The 19,610-nt window shown below is 42.6% G+C and overlaps 2 protein-coding genes across 2 annotated transcripts in view; one reads left to right on the top strand and one right to left on the bottom strand.

Annotated features, from left to right (window-relative positions):
* The window catches only part of lrtm2a (leucine rich repeat transmembrane protein 2a), a 19,360-nt gene extending 7,029 nt beyond the window's left edge, over positions 1 to 12,331 (top strand). The window contains exons 2-6 of the mRNA XM_071910259.1: positions 7,154 to 7,383; positions 8,398 to 8,523; positions 9,385 to 9,473; positions 10,092 to 10,249; positions 11,781 to 12,331. Coding sequence (XP_071766360.1) covers positions 7,154 to 7,383; positions 8,398 to 8,523; positions 9,385 to 9,473; positions 10,092 to 10,249; positions 11,781 to 12,331 — 1,154 coding nt within the window. The remainder of the gene's footprint in view (positions 1 to 7,153; positions 7,384 to 8,397; positions 8,524 to 9,384; positions 9,474 to 10,091; positions 10,250 to 11,780) is intronic.
* cacna2d4a (calcium channel, voltage-dependent, alpha 2/delta subunit 4a) overlaps positions 1 to 19,610 on the bottom strand; it is a 101,477-nt gene that overhangs the window by 49,265 nt on the left and 32,602 nt on the right. The window lies entirely within an intron of this gene.

Genomic DNA, 19,610 nt, shown 5'->3' with positions numbered 1-19,610 from the left:
CCTCTCCTCTCCTCTCTCCTCCTCCCCTCTCCTCTTTCCTCCTCTCTCCTTTACTCTCCTCTCCTCTTTCCTCTCTCCTCATCAGACTGCCAGCAAGAGTACAGCCTAAAACCTACACACTGTTCCTGCTTATCTGCAGCTACCGTATGTGTGTGTGTGTGTGTGTGTGTGTGTGCGTGGACGCGTGTGTATGTACAAGCCTGACTTCCTGTGTGTGAGTATGTGATTATATGCGGTTGTGTATTTGCCCGAGAGCCAGACAGAGAGGGAGTGTGTGAGAGAAAGAGATAATGTGGGTTAAATTACGGGATTTGATGTAAACCACAAACTTCTCCCTTTGCCTCCTCTCTTCTCTTAACATCACTTACAGTATTCGGTTGCCACGGTAACGCAGCATTACCTTGTCAATGTTGAAATAATGTGGTGGTACTGCTGGGGCCTTGATATTGTGTGTGTGTGTGTGTATGTGTGTGTATATTCTTTCATACCTATTTTAGAGCTGTTGTATTTGTTTACATGCAATACTAAGCCATGACCATGTAATTTGCCCAGCGGGAGAGGAGACAGAATGTGATGTAAAGCTAGATATAGGAAGATAGAAAGAGTGATTCATTCAAACACACACACACACACACACACACACACACAGCACACGTTGGCTGGCTATTTTCCATCTGCTAACTAAATGAGGTCTCAGGTTACAGTAGGGATCAGACACATAACAGCATCTAACAAACTGCATAGATGCTGTTACTGTAGAAACACACACTGTAGTCAGTGTTTATATGGATGGGAAATTTCACCATCAGTTATGACAAATTAGATTTTTCCTATGATGCTTTTATTCCTCATATCCTTCTGTGCTACTCAAACTGATGGCTAAATTGATGTATTGATTTGATTTTTGATGGATTGTTTCTTCAGTTCGCCTTGCTGTTATGGTTTATTGTAAAGCCATGTGTGCAACACAATTAAAGTTTGTTTTATTTTCAATCTTATAATTTCTTACTGTCCCCTTTACCAGTGCCTTGCTGAAGGCATTATTATGTAACCAGCATCTCTCAGTACTGTATCATCACCTTAACTAAAGCATTGTCTACACAAAAAACATTTTGTGTCTCCAACTCAATTAGAGTAAGCCAAATTGGCTGCCAGGATGGGTGGAAAACATCACAAAATGTCCACAGAGGGAAGTTGTAACAATAACAACTATCACATATACACACGTTACTGATATTATGCAATGGCACTTCATCTTATTTAGTATACTTTGCCTTATGTGATAGCTGTGGAGTGATTGCTGAAACGACAGTTGACTGGGCATCTTGACTGTTGATTGTAATTGCGTGTTTTTATGTCGTACAACAAATTACCTCACTGAGGGCATTGAAGTTTTCTTATCTAATCTAAGAGAAGGCTAAGTGTTAATGCTGTGTGTAATGCTGTATCAGCCGTTTGCATGGAAGTCAAATCTGTACTCTTTGATGTGACTGAACACAGTGTCAGGATAGAAGAGGGTCAGGCTGTCACACAGAGGAGCATCTGAAACATTAAAGAGTCAAGAAATACAGGCGATTCAGTCTGTCGCATGAAAGACAGCTGGGAGTCCTAGTAATAAGATAGCAGCGAGTCCGTCTATTGCATGGAAAACAGCTCGCCGCTCGGTAACATGCAACTGGGCTCAGTAACAGAAGTGGCCGTAATGACATCACAGCAGGTTCCAGTGTCACCCAGAGGCCCCTGGATATAAACTTACAGACAGCTGGGGCCCCAGAGTGCCGGGCAGCGTTGCCTAGGGGACACTGACGAACACCAACACATTGGGACAAGCAGGGTCATCTGATATGGGAGATTAGTTTAGGTCAATTTAGTTCATTTGTACCTATAAACATGATAACACACTTCAGTGAAAAAGGTGTGTGTGCATGTGTGTGTCAGTACAGTGATATGCCTTCGTAGATCAGATAGAGAAACTAAAGAGGCAACCAGGCAACTACTTCACATACACACACACACACACACACACCCACACAACACACGCACACCCACACAACACACATAAACTGACAGTTCATTATCCCATTTCAAAGGTTACTTACTACTAATATCTCGTTTGTACCCTTTCACAACTTCAAACACTCACACTCACACTCGCACACACACACACACATGCACACACACACTGTTTGCAGGTGTGCACTAAGCCACTGGCCTAGCTAGCAAAAGGAAAGCCAGACTGCTAGAGGAAAGCAGCATCTGTGTGCAAGAAAAACATGCAGGCTTAGAAAGATATGCTTACCATGCAGTAACTGAAAGAACATTTAAATCATGGCTCCGTCATTTACTTCATCAAGGTATGATGTGATAACAACAAAAGATAGGCTGATAAAATATTACTCTCATGATAGAGAAAGACAAATCCCCGGGTGTCCCAGGTACCAGAAGGAATCTGCCCAATCCTCTGTAGTAAAATGTGTTATTCAAAAGAACAATAAAAAACAGGAAAAGTCAAAGATATGAGACAAAGATTGAGAATTCTAATATGTTTTTGAGATCTTCAAAACGTAAAAATAAGCCATTTGATCATTAGTATTGCTTGGTCTTGGATTCTTTCCAATAGGATTGCTAGGTTGTTGGGGCAGCGATGGGCTACAGCGCCCAAACAGCTGCCTCAAAATTGTCCCTTCAATCACACAGGAACATTTTGTTGCCAGGAGACATCTGAATAAAAATAATTTGATGAGCATTGCCCATCTTCATTGCCACAAAAATTGCCCACAATATCACCACTTTTATATATTTGGTGTTTCTTATATAAGATTCTGGCTGAAGTCTGACTGAATCCTACTGAATTGCACAGAAACCCTTAAAGATATTTGGACTGAGCCTCCTATCTTCATATTTCTTCTGTGACTGTGGCTGAATATTTTCCTTCTGGTTTGGCTGTGCGGAGCGCTACAGCAGAGAGGATTTGGAGCAGCTAAAATAAGACAAAACAACGACCACCTCCTCCACTAGAGCAACTAAAAACCACTCATAAATTTTGGAAGATGGGCTACAGTACCGAGGGAGAGGAGAGGAGGAGAGGAGAGGAATAATGTAATAGAAGCAGAAGAGAGGAGAGGGGAAAGGAATAGTGGAGTAGAAGAAGAAGGGAGGAGAACAGAGAACAGAAAGACAGGAGAGAAGAAGAATGGAGAGACTGGCTGTGCAAAATAAAGCCCGTATTGCAGGCGGTGCTGTGGAAGACAGAGGGGCGGTGCACAGGGACGACTGCAGTTTGAAGTTTGACATTGTGCGAGGGGGAGGCAGCGCGGGAGGGAGGTTCACACAGAGAAATAATACACAATTTCTCTCTCTCTCTCTTGCTCTCTCTTTCTGTCTCTCTCCCTCCACTCCTCTTCTCTTACTTTGCCTTTTTTCTCTTACTGTCACTCTTCCTCTCTCTCTTCTATTCTCTCTTTCTCTTGTTACCTTTCTCATGCCGGCCCCCCTCTCACCCACCCATCTCTCTCTCTCTCTCTCTCTCTCTCTCTCTCTCGGTTGTATAACAGTGCTTCTACCTCCGAGCTATATTGTCCTCAGAAATCTCTGTACCTTTTCAAAAAGCTCCTACAGTGCAACCTGTTATAGGAAACCTTACAGCCACCATGCAGTAAAAAATCCTTCTAGATTTCCGCTGAGCTGCCGCAGTGAAAGTTCGGCCCTCTGAAGCCTTTCCACTGCAAAGTAAGACAGCACAGGACGTGTTAGAATGCTTCAACATCTCTCTTTCATCTACTCGTGAACTGGAGTTAATTTTCCCAGAGATTAGGATTATAGGATGGAGGAAGGCGGAGCAGAGAGGATAACGGATACAGGAAGGAGAGAGAATTCACACTCTCTGATCTTTCTTGTGAGCCCACAGCTCTTTACTTTCTGGTGCATTGTGGGTCAGGCAGGACACAAAATGGGTCACTGGCCTGTTTCTGGGGGGTCATGTCGCTGTTTGCAGGAGAAAAGTGTGTCTGAGAAAAGATGCCATTTCAGAGCTGTTGACACCCGTGTATTTTTGAAATATACAGCGGGGTTTTAGGAGGTTTCAGAGACAAAGGGCTGTGAAACTCTCTTAACATGTAAATTTCTCTCTCTTAACACTTTCTTCTAGACAAAGGCAAATATCTATAACTCCTCCACTAGAAATGTGAATATTGATCACTTATAAAGATTTCTTGACTCAAGAATTACATATTTGCACATTTCCTATTAAAAAAGACACACATTATTACCCTCAGGAGTATTAATGTTATTTAGATGATGCATACTGACAAATTTGAAATTAACCCACATTTGGCTAGTGGCTGCACCATCCATCCTGAATGCATGACTTGTCTTGCATCATTTAGCAGGCTAGACATCAGGGATGAGGTCAATTCACTGCCTATTCATTCAATTCAAAATGAGGAGTGAAAATGCTATTTAGTGGTTAATGTGACCATATCCATTCTCACTTAAAGACAGTATATATTATCCTTTTAAGGGAAAAAAAACACTTGTTATAATCCTCACTAGGATATATGGCATCCTCTTGACTCTCTCTCTCTCCCTGCACCTCTACAAACTTCACATCTTATCAGTGATGAGATATAGCGGCCCTGAGGAAAGTGAAGCTACCTTAGAAGGCTGAAATGACTTTCATTATGCAATATCGCACATATCATCTGATATTCATCGTTGCAGCGTTTTTTCATATTGCGATGTGGACCAGTTGGGGGGCCAGTAAAGGCCTATTTCACACAGTTTCATCACACTCAGAGCCAGACGGCCAATATGTGTGGTGAAAGGGAATATTGTCTCGATTATGAGAGAGAGAGAGAGGGAGAGAGAGAGAGAGAGAGAGAGAGAGAGAGAAAGAGAGAGGGGGGGAGAAAGAAAGAATATGAGAGACAGACAAATCAGTTGAGATATATAAAGTGAGAGAAAGCAAAATTAGAGAGAAACAGATGAATGAAAAGAGAGACAGAGAAAAGATAATAGAAAGGCACGCGCACACACACACACATGCACGCACACACAGACTCTCACACACACATACACACAGACACAGAAGTAGATGCTAATAATATGCAGATGATGCAACTGATGAAAATCGCTGGTGAAGCAAAGAGTCTTGTATGGAAGTAAAAACTGCTGTGTTTGTGTCTGGAGCTTAGATAGAGTAGTTTGCTTAATATCACGCTTTGTTGGTGCTTAACACACACACACACACATGCACACACACACACACACACACATACACACACACACACAAATATACACACAGAGATAAAGTATGAGTTGTGCTGATAAGCCATTGGACGGAAATAAAGTCAGCCACTGTAACGAGACACTGAGGGAATACATAACAGAGCTGAGAGTCAAAGTGAAAACGAACGAGACAGAAAATGAGAGACTCAAATAAAGTGAGAGAGCGACAGAATGAGAGGGGAGGGGACAGACAGAGGCAAAGAGAGAGAGAGACACAGAAAGAAAAACAAATAGACATGAAAAGGAATGAATGAAAAGGCCTGAATCCAGAGACGCAAACAGAGAGAAAAAGAAAGAAAACGATAAAACGGAGAGACGAAAAAACAAAATTATCTAGAAACAGAGAAAGAAAAAAGAGAGACAGCGAGTCAGGCAGACTTGAAATAGAATGAAAGAGAAAGGCTTAAAAGAGAGAGAGATGCAGAGAGAAAGAAACAGAGATAATGAGTGGAAATGATGAAATGAATGCAGTCCGGAGGAAAATTGAATTGAATATGAAAAATGTAAAACAGAGAGGGGATTTCCCTCATGAGTGTCACTCAGTGAGACTGCTATTGTTAAAATAACTGCTCTGAAGTTACAAGAACACACACACACACACACACAAAAACAGAAAAGGACACGGACACATACAAAGACACACAAAGACAGACGCACAAGCACATGCAAAAACAGAAAAGGACACACACACACACACACACACGCACACACACACACACAGCCTTGTTAAAATGAGATGGCTTTCTGACTCTGTGCAGAATAGAGTGCTGCCATGGAAATGTCAGCCAGACAAGATATCTCTCTCTCTCTCACACACACACACACACACACACACACACACACCTTTAACATCATTATGAGAAAGCAGACCATGTTTGGTTCTGTCAGGCAGGATATGCCTTAAATTTACAGGAGTTTTCATTTGTTGTAGTAGAGATCTTATAGCTGTGTAAACAGAGATAAAACCCCATTGGTTCTGATTCTTCCCTGTTTAGACAAACCTGATTTCATGGCTGTCTAAACAAGGTAAAATCAGACCCTGTGTGGATTCTCCAAATTTAAACGTCCATGGAAACATCGGCTCTGTGGCACAAAGCAATGGAAATGGAAATTTCCTGTGATTCGTGTGATTCCAGCATTTAAATGGCATATCAAAACCGCCTCCAGTGCAGGAAGGTATTCTTTTAGTACTGAGCCACTGTTTCCTCTCTCTCTCTCTCTCTCTCTTTCTTTCTCTCTCTCTCTTCTGTCTGTTGTTTGCTTGAGGCTCCACAGTGACTACACATCAATACAATGCAGACATGTGACAGAAATCGCTTTAAAAAATGGCACACTATCTGCTCTCCACATGAAGCTGGGCATCATCTCTGACAGCTGTAAAGGCCTTAGCGATAGCACTGATAGTTCTGGTTTCTACTTCCTAATTCTGTTTTGATTTCTTCTCCTGTGACGCTCCTCCGTCCTCGCTCTCTTTCCACTTCTCTCAAGAAACACACCGCGTTATATACGCTTGTACATAAAGGATTGTAATGAATTGACTGACTCAAAATTTGACTGAGTGACCGCCTCACTGGAAAAGTGACAGTGATTGATTGACAGACTGTCTCACTGACAGATTGACTGACTGACTGACTGACTGACAGTGTCACTGACAAATTGATTAAATGATTGACTGACCGACTGGCTGACAAATTGGCTTAATGTTTAGTAATAATTTCTTATAACTATGTTTATCTCTCTTTTCACTCTTCTTTTTGCAGCTCTCTTTCTCTCTCTCTCCTGATTGGTTGCTAGACTGAAGAGATGAATTGATTTGAAAACTTAAGTAACCATGTTTCTCTCTCTCTCTCTCTATCTCCTCCTCCAGTCTTCCTCTGTGTCCTCTGCCTCCTGGCGGCACTGCTCCCCTGCGCCTCCCCCTGTCCTCCTCCCTGTCTCTGCTCCTCGGACGGCCTGGTGGTGGACTGCGGGGGCCGAGGCCTCTCCTCCCTGCCTCCCCTGCACCTCCTGCCCCCGGGGAGCCGCTCCCTGCTGCTGGCCAACAACAAGCTCTCCTCGCTGGGAGCCACTGCCTTCGCTAACCTCTCCTCTCTGGAGGTCGGTAGTCCATTGTTCTTTGTTGTTGGCGAAACGCTTGGTAGCCTCGCTGTGAACATGTTGTGGGTTGTTGTCTGTACTGGCCTTGCAAACTGAATTCCCCTCAGGACAATAAGTGGTACTGTATCTTGAGTCTCATACTGCTGAAATTGTAGACAACCTCTGCTCTCGGTCTGAAAAGTTATGAAAAGTTGACATTTTCGAGGTTTTTGCACTGGTCACTGGTGATTTATACATTATGTGTTAAGCCCACGTTCTTACTTAAAGTTAATTGGGAAAGTATGCAGGGCAGGAAACGAGACTGGTAAAGTTCACCAGACAGCTTCACTATCAGCAAACTCAGTATTTAAAATATAATAGGTAAAATGATAGTTGGAGCCTGTCAAAGTGGCTGGTAGACTTACTTACTTACTTGTCACAGCAAGAATTTACCAGCATTTGGCTGCTGTTAACCTCCCATCCTGAATACTAATATGTTTTACTGTTTAATATTTAGCAGGTTAGACATCAGGGATTTGGGTCAATTCACTGTCAATGCTGAATGTAGAGTGAAACTGCTATTCACTGGTTAACCTGCGAATATCCATTCTCAATTATTTCCTTCAAGAAACAATATAGTATATGAACCTGGAAAAATGTTGAAAATCCACGTCCTTAATTGGCTGAATTGAAAGAAAACTGCCTGCAAACCCCTGCTGAGAATCTATTCAAAGCTGATAAAACAAGAGTTGGATGTGTTGGCACTCTATCACACATTATTTTTATAGAGATGAAGAATATTTTGGTACAGTACAGTTTGTACAGTCCTCAGTACTGGCTGCTTGTTGGTGATCTTGGGTTTTAAGCTACTATTGCAGCCATTATAAATTACTCTGGATTACTCAGAATTTTTCTAAATACTCCTAAAAAAAAATCTTACCTAGGATTTTTACTTCAGAATTTATTTGTTAAGTCACTCTAAATAAGAGTGGCAGCTAAATGCCTCAAATGTAAATGTTGTTTTGTGTATTTTAGGTGCTGGACCTGTCTAATAACTACCTGGATAATTTGCCAGCCGGTTTATTCAGAGACATGTCCAACCTGACAAGACTGACTCTACACAACAACTCACTAACAGGCATGGACAGAGACCTCTTCCAGGTAGGAACTATACATTTTATAAAGTAGTTTACAACATAAACGCTCTCAAAATGCATGTAAAACTCTTGTTTAATCTGTCATGTACTGTGAGTCATTCCATCAGATCAGTCAATCAATTTGACAGTGAAAAATGTCTTCAATCCACTAAATATCTGAACAAAGACTGTAGTGGGGCAACGGTGTTTCAGCAACTACGGAGTGGAGCTTTAAAGACTATATTTAGGAATATGGCCGACCTGAGCAGACATACTGTAACAACTTGACTGGGTTTGGCCCCGGTCCAGGTGGTAAATTAGTAATAGACCATTTGCTCGACACTTTCTTCCACTTTCATCCAAACTGAAGCAGTCTGTAGGATGAGCTTGTGTTACGACTTCAGTTGTGATCCTGAATTATACAAGATTTTCCCATCCGGCGATGCTAGCTGTGCCTCTTGGTTTCAACGAGGGAGGCTATCAGTGCTAACATGATTTTTAGGGAAAGTGAATGGCAATTTTTTCACAATGTGACTATGTGTCCTGTGAAGAAAAATAACAGACTTGAATTCAAAATGTAAGCATATTTTTAGGCTAATGATTTATTTTCTGTATTAGACCATTTCAATATTTAGGCCTTTAACATACTAAGTAGTAGCAAACTGATAGAAGTTATATAAGAAGAGGGTATATTATGGAAAAAGACATAGATTAATGCTTTTCTTAAAAGTGATTTTTGTTTATATTAGTGAACGTTTGCCACATGATTATCACTAAATGGAGGTCAGAGTTTACCCATCTTTTTATGTTTCACTACATCACTGATTATATATTATATTTGCAAAAGAAAGAACAAACAAATCAACCTGTCTGTATGTTTCTACAGGGTTTGGGAGGTCTCCAGAGTCTGGATCTGTCCCTGAATGGTCTCTCCTCTGTTCCTCTGGGACTACTGGACGAGCTGCAGAGCCTCAGGTAGACTCACGTTGTCTACACACACGCTTTTACATTTACATTGTAGGCCTTTAGCTGACACTGTCATCCACACCGACTTTCAATGAGTGCAATGAGCTCAAATTCCTAGACTACTGAGATTACAAGCTGCCCATAGTGAGGAGGTCAAGGGTGAGAGTCATAGCGCCCTGACAATGTCCCTGTGACCCACAGAATGATCTTGTTAGAGAGAAGTGGTAGGAAAAGAAATAGAATAAGAGTCAAGGAGAAAATTATATGGGGTTTTTGAGAGCAGTTAGTGATTGGAAGAGAGGGGATATCATTTAGTGGCAAGAGGGTAATTGTTTAAAAGATGAGCTTTCAGCCTACAATGGAAGGGAGATGGACTGCTGTTTTGACTGGAGGGGGAAGGCCTTTCCACCAATGCTCCAACTCTGTATTCAGCTGCTGTCCGATGGCCAATTTGAGCTGGCTGATTGGTAGCTGCAGCAGCAATAGACAGGACGGTGGTACGTGTAGCGGCTGCTGATGTTTACTACACTAGTTGTCAATGTCTCTCTGTGCCAATGCCACCAAGATAAATTCCTTGTGGCGAATAAACTGATTTTGATTCTGATTATTGTAATTATCATCCCATAGGTGGCTGTCTCTAGCGGGTAACAGGCTCCACGGTTTGGAGAGGGCAGCGTTCGAGCCCCTTGCCAACCTGCAGCACCTGGAACTGGGACACAACCCCTGGGAATGTGACTGCAACCTCCGCGACTTCAAACACTGGATGGAGTGGCTGCTGTACAGAGGTGGGCGTTTGGTTTAAGTTACGGGAGCTTAGAGAGGGTGCGCTTGGTTTGGGTTAGGGGATATGATGACTGTAACCTCTGCATCTTCAAATACTGCAGGTGTTTGATTTTTGTATACAGAGTTAGGTGGAGCTTAGAAAGTGAGGTTTATGTGAAAGAGTTGTGACGGAAATGGGAATCGAGAGGGAGTGGGTGGATAAGAAGAGGAAAGAGTGAGAATGCTAGTTTACTTCAGAGAGAGGTGTGTGTGTGTTGTGTGTGTTCATATTTGTGCATGAGCATGCGTGCGCGTATACCAACATAATACAACCGCAACGGTGTGTGAATGCACATTAGCGCACTCACTGTGTGTGTGTGTGTACCATGTGTGATATACACGTGTCTCTGCAGGCAGTTAGTACATCAGATAGCACATCTGCTCTTCTCTCTCTTCATGTGTAAAAATCTACATTCACCTCAGCGCCCCGGGCCTCAGCTGCCCTGCTAATGAAGCAGCTCCTCTCTGTTCTGCTCTGCTCTGTTTCATTCTGTTCTGTTCTGCTTTGCTGGGCTTCATTCAGCTCGGTTCAGTTTACTTCGTTTCAGTTCAGTTCGGTTCAGTTCTGTTCCGTTCAGCACAAGACAGAGACGTGATATTTAATAATCACTGCAACAGCGGGGAAAGATTGCAAAGGGAGACATTTTGTAGTTCAACATGAAAGCATGACAATAGGGGTTAAATAGGCAGACGAAGCACGATTCAACACACACTGAGTTTAGAAAGTGAGACAAAGCGCTGTACAAGCGTCAAAAGCTTGGTGACAGCAGCCTGTGTTCCCTTCTATCAGCACCGTTGTCTGCTTCAATCCACTTCAAACACACAGCTGGGATATTCTGTAATATTGAGAAATATTCAGAAAGCTCTGTTTGCGGAGGGGAATCTTTTGTCACACGCTGAGATAAAAGCATCTGGGGGCTAAAACACTGCTTTCTTTGTTCTGTCTTTCTATTCTTCTCCTCCGTTATCTCATTCTTTCTGTTGCTCCTCGCCTATATCACGGGTGCAGATCAATGGTTTTCCAGCACGAGACCTCCAGATAAATATGTGTAGAGACAAATGCAGCGTGTGATGATAACAAAGTAGATCCCCCATCCCTCTCCAGCCTGTGGGAATTAGTGACTCACATATTTCTCTCTCTCTCTCACACACACACACACACAGATGCACACACACAAACACACAAACACACACACATGCACATACCAGAGCTCTGCTGTAGCTAAGCATGTCATCTCATCAATTATAGAAGGGTTTAGTTGAGGCTATCTCCAACTTAGTGTGGAGGGCACAGCAAACTCTGAGTGTGTGTGTGTGTGTGTGTGTGTGTGTGTGTGTGTGTGTGTGTGTGTGTGGTGATGTGTGGTGATGTATGACTCATCCTAGTGTTGGCACAACCACCCCCCTCTCTCTTTCCCTCTCTCTCAGTTAATTTGATAGTGCTTTACAGGCATAAGACGTTTTATAAGTGACCTCTTCCTCTCTGTCTGTCAGGAGGGAAGGTGGATGCGGTGGAGTGCACGCTACCCAAGGACCTGCGTGGGCGGGACATCCGCGGCGTTCCAGTGGAGATGTTCAACTACTGTCTCCAACTTGAGGACGAGAACGGGGCCGGAGGAGGCGGGGCCTCCCGTTCTGGAAGCGGCTCGGGAGGCCCCGCCTCCCCTCCCTGCAGCCGGAACACCCTCGACCCCACACCCACCTCTGACAACAATGGCAACAACGGCGACGAATCCGATGCCTCTTCAAACACGGGAGGCGGAGGAGGAGGAGGGGGGGCTGCAGGGGGGGAGGCGCCGGCGGACTGTGTACGCGCCCGTTACCGGCCCGTGAGCGTGCGGCGCGCCATCGGCACGGTGGTGATCGCCGGCGTGGTGTGCGGCATCGTGTGCATCATGATGGTCGCCGCCGCAGCATACGGCTGCATCTACGCCTCGCTGATGGCCAAGTACCAGAGAGAGCTGAAGAAGAGGCAGCCGCTGATGGGAGACGGGGAGGCGGACGGGGAGGAGAGGGAGGAGAAACAGATCTCCTCTGTGGCCTAAAGGACATGACGGGGGGTTGAGAGGTCAAAGGGTGAAGGTTAAAAGGGGTGAAAATTAAAAGGGCTCAAAGAGGAGAGAGATGGGAGAGCTTGTTTTATGCACACAGTTACAGTATCTCTCTCCGACTCTCCTACAGACACCTTTCTCTCTCACACTTTTTGTCTTCCTTATCTCTTTCTTTATTTCTTTGTTTATTCTATTCTTCTCTCTTTTTCTCTCTCTTTCTCACTCTTTCTCTCTCAAACGTACACACACTCACACAGTCAAATCCTATCTGTTCCCGTATTCTCTCTGCCATTTGGACACTGTTCCCACTGCAGTATTTGTTACCACCTATCCCTCCTACTCTCCTACCAACCACCTACTGCTGCAACAATACTCTCTCTAGAATAAAACACAACATTCACGCTGTTACAGGACACTGACAGTGTACGGCCAGTTTTTGTACAACTGGATTTAATTTTCAGGGACATATGTACAGTGTCAATTGTACCAGTATTAGTAATAATCAAAATCATTAGCGCTATTAGGCAGAGAAACCCCAACCCTTGTTTTATTAGCACCTTTCTCCTCCTCCACATCCCCAAAGCCAAAAGCTCCCCCAAAATGCAGGATCCTAGCCCAGGACCCCTCACCCTGGCCTGGCCTAACCCTCCTCTGATGCCCCCTTGGACCTCCGTGCCCCCAGGAAAACATCAATGCTGGAAACTAATGGAAACTTCATGGAAAACACAAAGAGATGTCCTCACATAGTCAAGCTCTCTCGTCCTTTCTGTCTGACTACTGGGGATCGATTACATGTTGATGGGACGCTGATGAAATCAAACATACCAACAGTCTTTGATTCTGCTGTCTTCTGTATGTCAAAGAGACTTTTTGAGGATATATAAAGATTAACTATGGAAGGAGAAATTATTTGGATTAACAACATGATCACACACTTATGGCTCAAATTCATGAGGTTAGGGGACGCTGGTGACATATTGTCCTGTATTTGGACCAGGTCTCAGTTTTTCTCTGGATCTTTTCTGGACAAAATCACAATTTTATCCGCAAAGGGACACAGGCAATAGACTGGAACTGTGCATGGGATTCTCCAATGGATCTTACCAATGAACTCAATGGGGAACAAATCATTTGAACTGGAATTTGAATTTGTTGTATTTGTCATTTTCCCTCGGGAAAAGTCTTGTTTATGTTAAAGAGATTTAGCACAGTGACACTTAAAGACTACCTGACGCTTGTTAAATGATTATCATCAATGCCTGGATAGATTTCTCTGTTCACGGGGAACAAATCAGTTGAACTAAATTTCTGATATTACTTGGACTATGCTTTTAGGCTAGTTCAGTGATGAGTCTCTATACCCACAGGAATCAAAGTCTTCACAAGGGTTTAATGAAATTATCCAGATTTGGAGGACCACAGGCATTGCTTTAAGGAGAATACACTTTGTTGTTCAGATTGTCCCATTTTCAATCTGTTTTCACCATCTGAGGTGAAGGTTTGCTACTATGGCATGGAAAAAATCTCAGAGAACCCTTTTGCCTGACAACGACTACAAAAATCATCTACAAGGACTACAAACTCCAGACTCCTGCACTTTATTTCCCTTATCAGTTCCCCTCTGGCCTCCCCCTCCCTTCTTCCTTCCTTCTCTTCCTTTCTAAAATGGCCGCTGTGCCCAGAGGGATTATAACAAACAAGGGATTAAACAAAAAGACGCTGCTATTTTCCCCCTCCTCCTTCTCCCTTTATCTCTCTATCCATCCTTCCATCCAGTGCTATTTCTGGACAGTTTCTCACACTTCCTTACAGACTTCCACCTCCTTTCTTTCCTTCCTTCCGTCCATCCCTTTTCCCATCTTGTTGTTCTTTATGTTTTTCCTGACAAAAGGACTGCTATACGCAATGAAAGTGTCATGTGTCATTTTATAAAGCGTAACTTGGAAACATCTGTCACTGCCAAAACCTTCTGTTAGCAACTTATAGCACTAATCTGTTTGGTTAGCTCTCCAATGCATTTACAACAACAGATATTATGTTTACTCTGTTACCTCTGTCTTTAACAAACAAGGAAGCGTGGGAAATATTAATTTTAGTTTTTATGATTAGCATGGTAAAATGCTACAAATGTCTCCAGTCAAATGTCTCCAGTCATAATGTAAGTTTCCAAAATGCGTTGAGAAATAGGCAGGTGACATGTTGACTTTCATTGCGTATTGTTTCCCTATATAACTATCGTTCCCTCTCTATTTTTGATTGGCTAAAAAGAACCTTATATTAATAGTGTGTTATGTTATATCTGGGTATGATGCAGATAAATATCATTATATTAGTCTCTAATATGGTGTGTTAACCCCACGATCCCCAAAACGTTTTGAAGTATCTGTTAAATTATTCGTTTTTCTGTATCAATTCATAATGTCTGTCTTTTGTTTGGTTTATGACTCGTTCTGTTTTTGGTTTGGATATCTCTGTAATGTTTGTTCATTAGTCTTATTCATTTATTTGTGTTCAGTGGTTGGTTAGGCTGTTGCTAGAGGCATAGATAGAGTTTGGCCAGGTTGTACAAAAGGGCACCATGTTGCTGCTTCCTCTCTGAATATTACCATGGCGACATGCCCAGCATACTAAGAGTCATTTAGCATAGTCACATAGGCTGTGGGTACACTTGTTGCTTCAGTATGATTTTTATCATGCTGTTGTAGGATGCCGGATATGACAACTGGATTTGGCTCATATTGTTATTGGATCTTCCAGACCAGATATGGAATCGATCAGGTTTGCATTGTGATTGGAGTCCTACATAGTCACATACTGTACATCATATATACATAGACATAGTTCAGCAACAATGAACATGTGAACAATGTGACGAGATGGAGGAGAAGAGAAGGTAAGAGTAATGCAGACACAAATTTAAATAAATACAGTCTTGGAAGGTGCATAGTGGGCATTTTCAGGGAAAGTGTAAACACACAGTGATGTGATCTCATTGCATTTTAAATGTCAGATTTCAAAAATGGTACTGAAATGACAAGTGTAATCACAGCCTGTGCTTAGCAAGGACTATGGAGCAGTACTGAGGACCCAACACTGCTGCCACTGGAAAAAAGGCAACTGCCAAACTCTGTCTATTTATGGATCTAGAAACATTGTCCTCTCACCCCTTGGTCTGCAGGTCTTGTGTTGTTGGTAGCTAAGTATCTTAGCTAGCTGAATCCTGTTCCTATAGCCTGTGTGTTGAAAGAATAATAAACTATAGTTTGTTAATTAAAACTACAGCAGCCATGATGACTGAGACGCTGAAAGACTACATTACCCAGAAATCCAAGGTGTGTTGTGTTATGATGATGATGATCGTGATCATGACAATGATGATAATGGCGATGAAGCATTTCCTGGTGAATCTGCATTGATTTAAATAAAAACATATCACATTTATCTCAAATTTAGAATTTGAGCCAATCAAATCCAGACCATAGCCAAGGTTTAAAAGACTAACTGGGGCAAAAAGGCCACTTTTCCAAAGCAAGGTGAAGTAGGCTTCTTAGTTTCATTCAAAAGTGACACCTACTTTTTTTAAAATGATTGATAGCACAAAATGAAAACATACTGTGGTACATTTTAAAAGATAGTACATTAAGTCTGGCTGGCAAATGATTAAGTTCAGGAAGTGATTTCTTTCCCAAAATGGATACATAGGGTTTTGGAAATGAGTTCAAGATCAAAAGAGCCACAAATTGAGTGACATGAATATTGAATCAGCCTTAGTTCTCCCTGTTTGGCCCTGTAGTGGAAACCAGGCTGATGCATAAGCCTTAACAGCCCTGTCTTTTGTTGCTGAAGGGGAACCAGGCTGATAAGCCATATTTGGCCCTGCAGTGGAAACCAGGCTAATGACACCAGAGATATTGCTGTTATTCCTTGGATATACACCCACCAGATCTGGGCCAATATTTGCCAATAATTCTTAACATGCTTGGAGTACCAGATGGGTGGGCTTTATCAAATCAGGACAATTCAAATAGTGATCAATCAAATATTGAGCCTAGGATTAGACTATTTTTCAAGGCAGGCATTTCTAAGGAGATAACTGTCAAAGTGGCGATATTCTCTAACGCATAAGCGCATGAATGTGTACAAAGTAAATCTAGTGTGGCGTAGGTGTGGTGTAACCTTGGAGGTTTGGTCAGATCTTAAAGGTCTTAGTCTGATGCCAGGTAGGCGTTGCAGGTACTTTTTCTCTAGGATATTGTGTGTGTGTGTGTGTTAGCTTTGAAAAGCCCAAGGCAGTAACATTGGTCTTCCATGATAACCAACATGGAGGTGAGAGCTGTGTACAGAGGCGGTTTGGGAGGAAATCTATTGAGCTCCTGCTCAGACATATTACTGGCTTATCACAATGTGTCTGCAAGGATCAATAAATCAGGTACTATCAATTACAATTCCATTGCTTTGTCACATGGCGATCTTAAGCATGACATATGAACTGGATTAGTTTTACTGGGTTAGGCTCGTACAGGATAAAGGATCTCTGTGATTTCCTTAAAATTACTGGTTGGTAAAATGTCATAATATACACTTTTACTTTTCTGTGAACGCTGGCTGCCACAGACGTAACACATTCTTACATTACAGAGTTGTCAGTTCAAACTGGACTGCTATTATCTGATGATGATCTCCAAGTTTGCTGAAAAAAATTAAGCTATCTGGCTTTTTTACTTCTTGGACTTGGAAAAATTACGGACATGGAACATTCATACTGAATTTAAAATTACAGATACCATTGGTAATAATTACAAGTCCAGGACCTCTCCCAGCAAAACTAATACAGTTTGAAGAGGGAACAAATGGAACCAGGACAGGAAACTAACTTCTCTGTCGACAGGCCACAGTGGTTGGTAAATCCCAAAACTCAGAACCAGGTTGGATGCTTCAATCTACTGAGAAGAGCTAGAACCCCTCCTACAAAGACAATTAATTTCCACTGGTTTCAATGAAGAGCTTCAGAACGTTTCATTAGTATTGATTCCAACTGAGACATTTTGTGCCACATGGTTTAAATGCTGTTTCAGAGGTCTTTCTCCACCCAAAATGGGGAGTGGGAAAGAAATAATTTGGGAGAATTTATTTTTTTGGGTGAGAAACAAACAAACAACAAAATCTGTAATGAACTGATTAAAATGAACAGACCATCAGGACTGTGGCAGCCATGTTATAGTAAATTGCAGCTGGCTGCTTTCAGAGCTCCATTCTCCTCTTATACTCTGTTTCTGCATCAAAAAGCAAACCAGTCCGAGTCAGAAAAGCTTTCAATATGGGGCTGGGAGATAGAGACACAGGCTATCAGCAGAGGAGATGGAATAAACACACACACAAACATACACACTGACACACACACGCATGCACACGCACTAACACACCCACAGACCACTAGAGCTTTGTCATATTGAGACGCCCTTCTTATGCTTCTGAATAGAGATTACATACACATCCAAACACACACACACACACACACACACACACACACACACACACACACACTGAGTCAAATAAGAAAAAACACTGCATCAATCAGTCATGAAAACAGCTCAGACTAACCAGCTCTCTCTCTGTCGGACACCTCCCCTCTTTCTCTTTCTATCCCTCGCTTCCTTCTCTCTCTTCTCCATTTCTCATCTCACTCTCCCTCTTCCTCTACTCCGTCTTCTCTCTCATCTAGTCTCCATTCATCTTTCTGTCGCCCCTTCTCCCACCCTCTTTTGAGTTTTTCCTTCTTCTTTTCTCTCATCTGGTCTCTCTCTCTCTCTCTTTTTTTATCCTTTGCTCTGTCTGGCCTTTTGCTTGATTGCTCCTCTGTCTTTCTCCCCCTCTTCCCCATCTCCTTTCCTCCCTCTTTTTAATCTCTCTTACCTGCTTCCTCTCCTCTCTCTGCCTCTCTCAACTAGTCTCTCTATCCTTTCTCTGCACCTTCTTATCTCCTCCTCTCTTTCTTTTTCATCCACCTACCTCTCTCTCTTTTCCTTCCTCTATCTCTCTGTCTGTCTCTCTATCTGTCAGTAGGAGTGTATTAGCTGTATACTAATCCAATGCTGAGCCTTAGAACAGTATAAACACTTTGTTGCGTAAGTTACAGTAGTCTGTCGCTGGTGACTGAATCCCAGGCAACCTCCCAACTCCCAAATCCCAGCCTTCACCACAGGAGGAGAAATCAAAACTGTTCCCAAATCAGCTGAACACAGAATGACCTGGGAGACAGGAGAGGAAAACTGTTCTCTGTTCAGAGACAAACACTGACACTCAGTGGTCAGAAGTGGCACCACAACCGTTTTAGCCAGTGCTTAGTCAGTATAATATTCAACCGTCTTTGCATCCAAAAGAAACCAAATTTCTTTCCCACTGTATAAGATAGTAACTTTTTATCCATGGTGTTCCTCATAAAGTAAATGTGTGATGATTTCATTTAGAAAACGCTATTCTATGCCCAACAAATTCATGCAAAATATGGCAGCGGGGCGGTGTAGGGAGGAAGGAGGTCGTCCTTCAACCGGAGGACCAAGATTCAACCCCCTTTGTCTGCAAGTGTCTGTCCCGCTGCAGTGTCCTTGACAGACACTGAATCCCTGCCAGCACTATGGGAGCTGTAGCCTGATATTCAGGCTGAATGGCCAATTAGCTTGTAGGCGGGACTAATGACTCAGGGGCTGCTTCCAGGCAATGAGAGCTGATCCTGACCTCTGACCTCAGATCAATAAATTATCACTTTTTTTTATTTTACATTCATTTTTTTTAAATATAAAAAGTTGAACTTTATTGACCCCAAAACCTCTCTTGTAGCACACAGATAATCAATGTTATGGATGAAAGCTGAACGCTCAAACAAAACAAAATCAGTTGGGAAGCAGAAACTGGTTTCTATGCTGTTTCTACTGTGGCACAGCTCAGCATGTGGCAGAACTGGTTAGACTGGTTTCCATGCTGTTTCATGATGCACATTGGAGCATGATGCAGCAAAAAGCATGATGCAGCAAAAAGCATGATGCAGCAAAAATGACAAAATAAGTTAGTTTCCTCAACAAACGCAGCATATTATCTACAATCTAACACAGTGTTTGGGCCGGCATAGCTTGTCCAGTTTTGTAATTTTTCAAATGCTACATCAAGGAAGAAGTAGTACACACACACAAACATAGTAGTCATGCCATAGATAGATAAGCTAACTCTTAGTGAGTGTGTGTGAGAGAGAGAGAGAGAGAGAGAGAGAGAGAGAGAG

Source organism: Centroberyx gerrardi, chromosome 24 (assembly GCF_048128805.1).
Source record: "Centroberyx gerrardi isolate f3 chromosome 24, fCenGer3.hap1.cur.20231027, whole genome shotgun sequence".
Taxonomy (NCBI): Eukaryota; Metazoa; Chordata; class Actinopteri; order Beryciformes; family Berycidae; genus Centroberyx; species Centroberyx gerrardi.
This window is presented reverse-complemented; position numbering and strand designations above follow the sequence as displayed.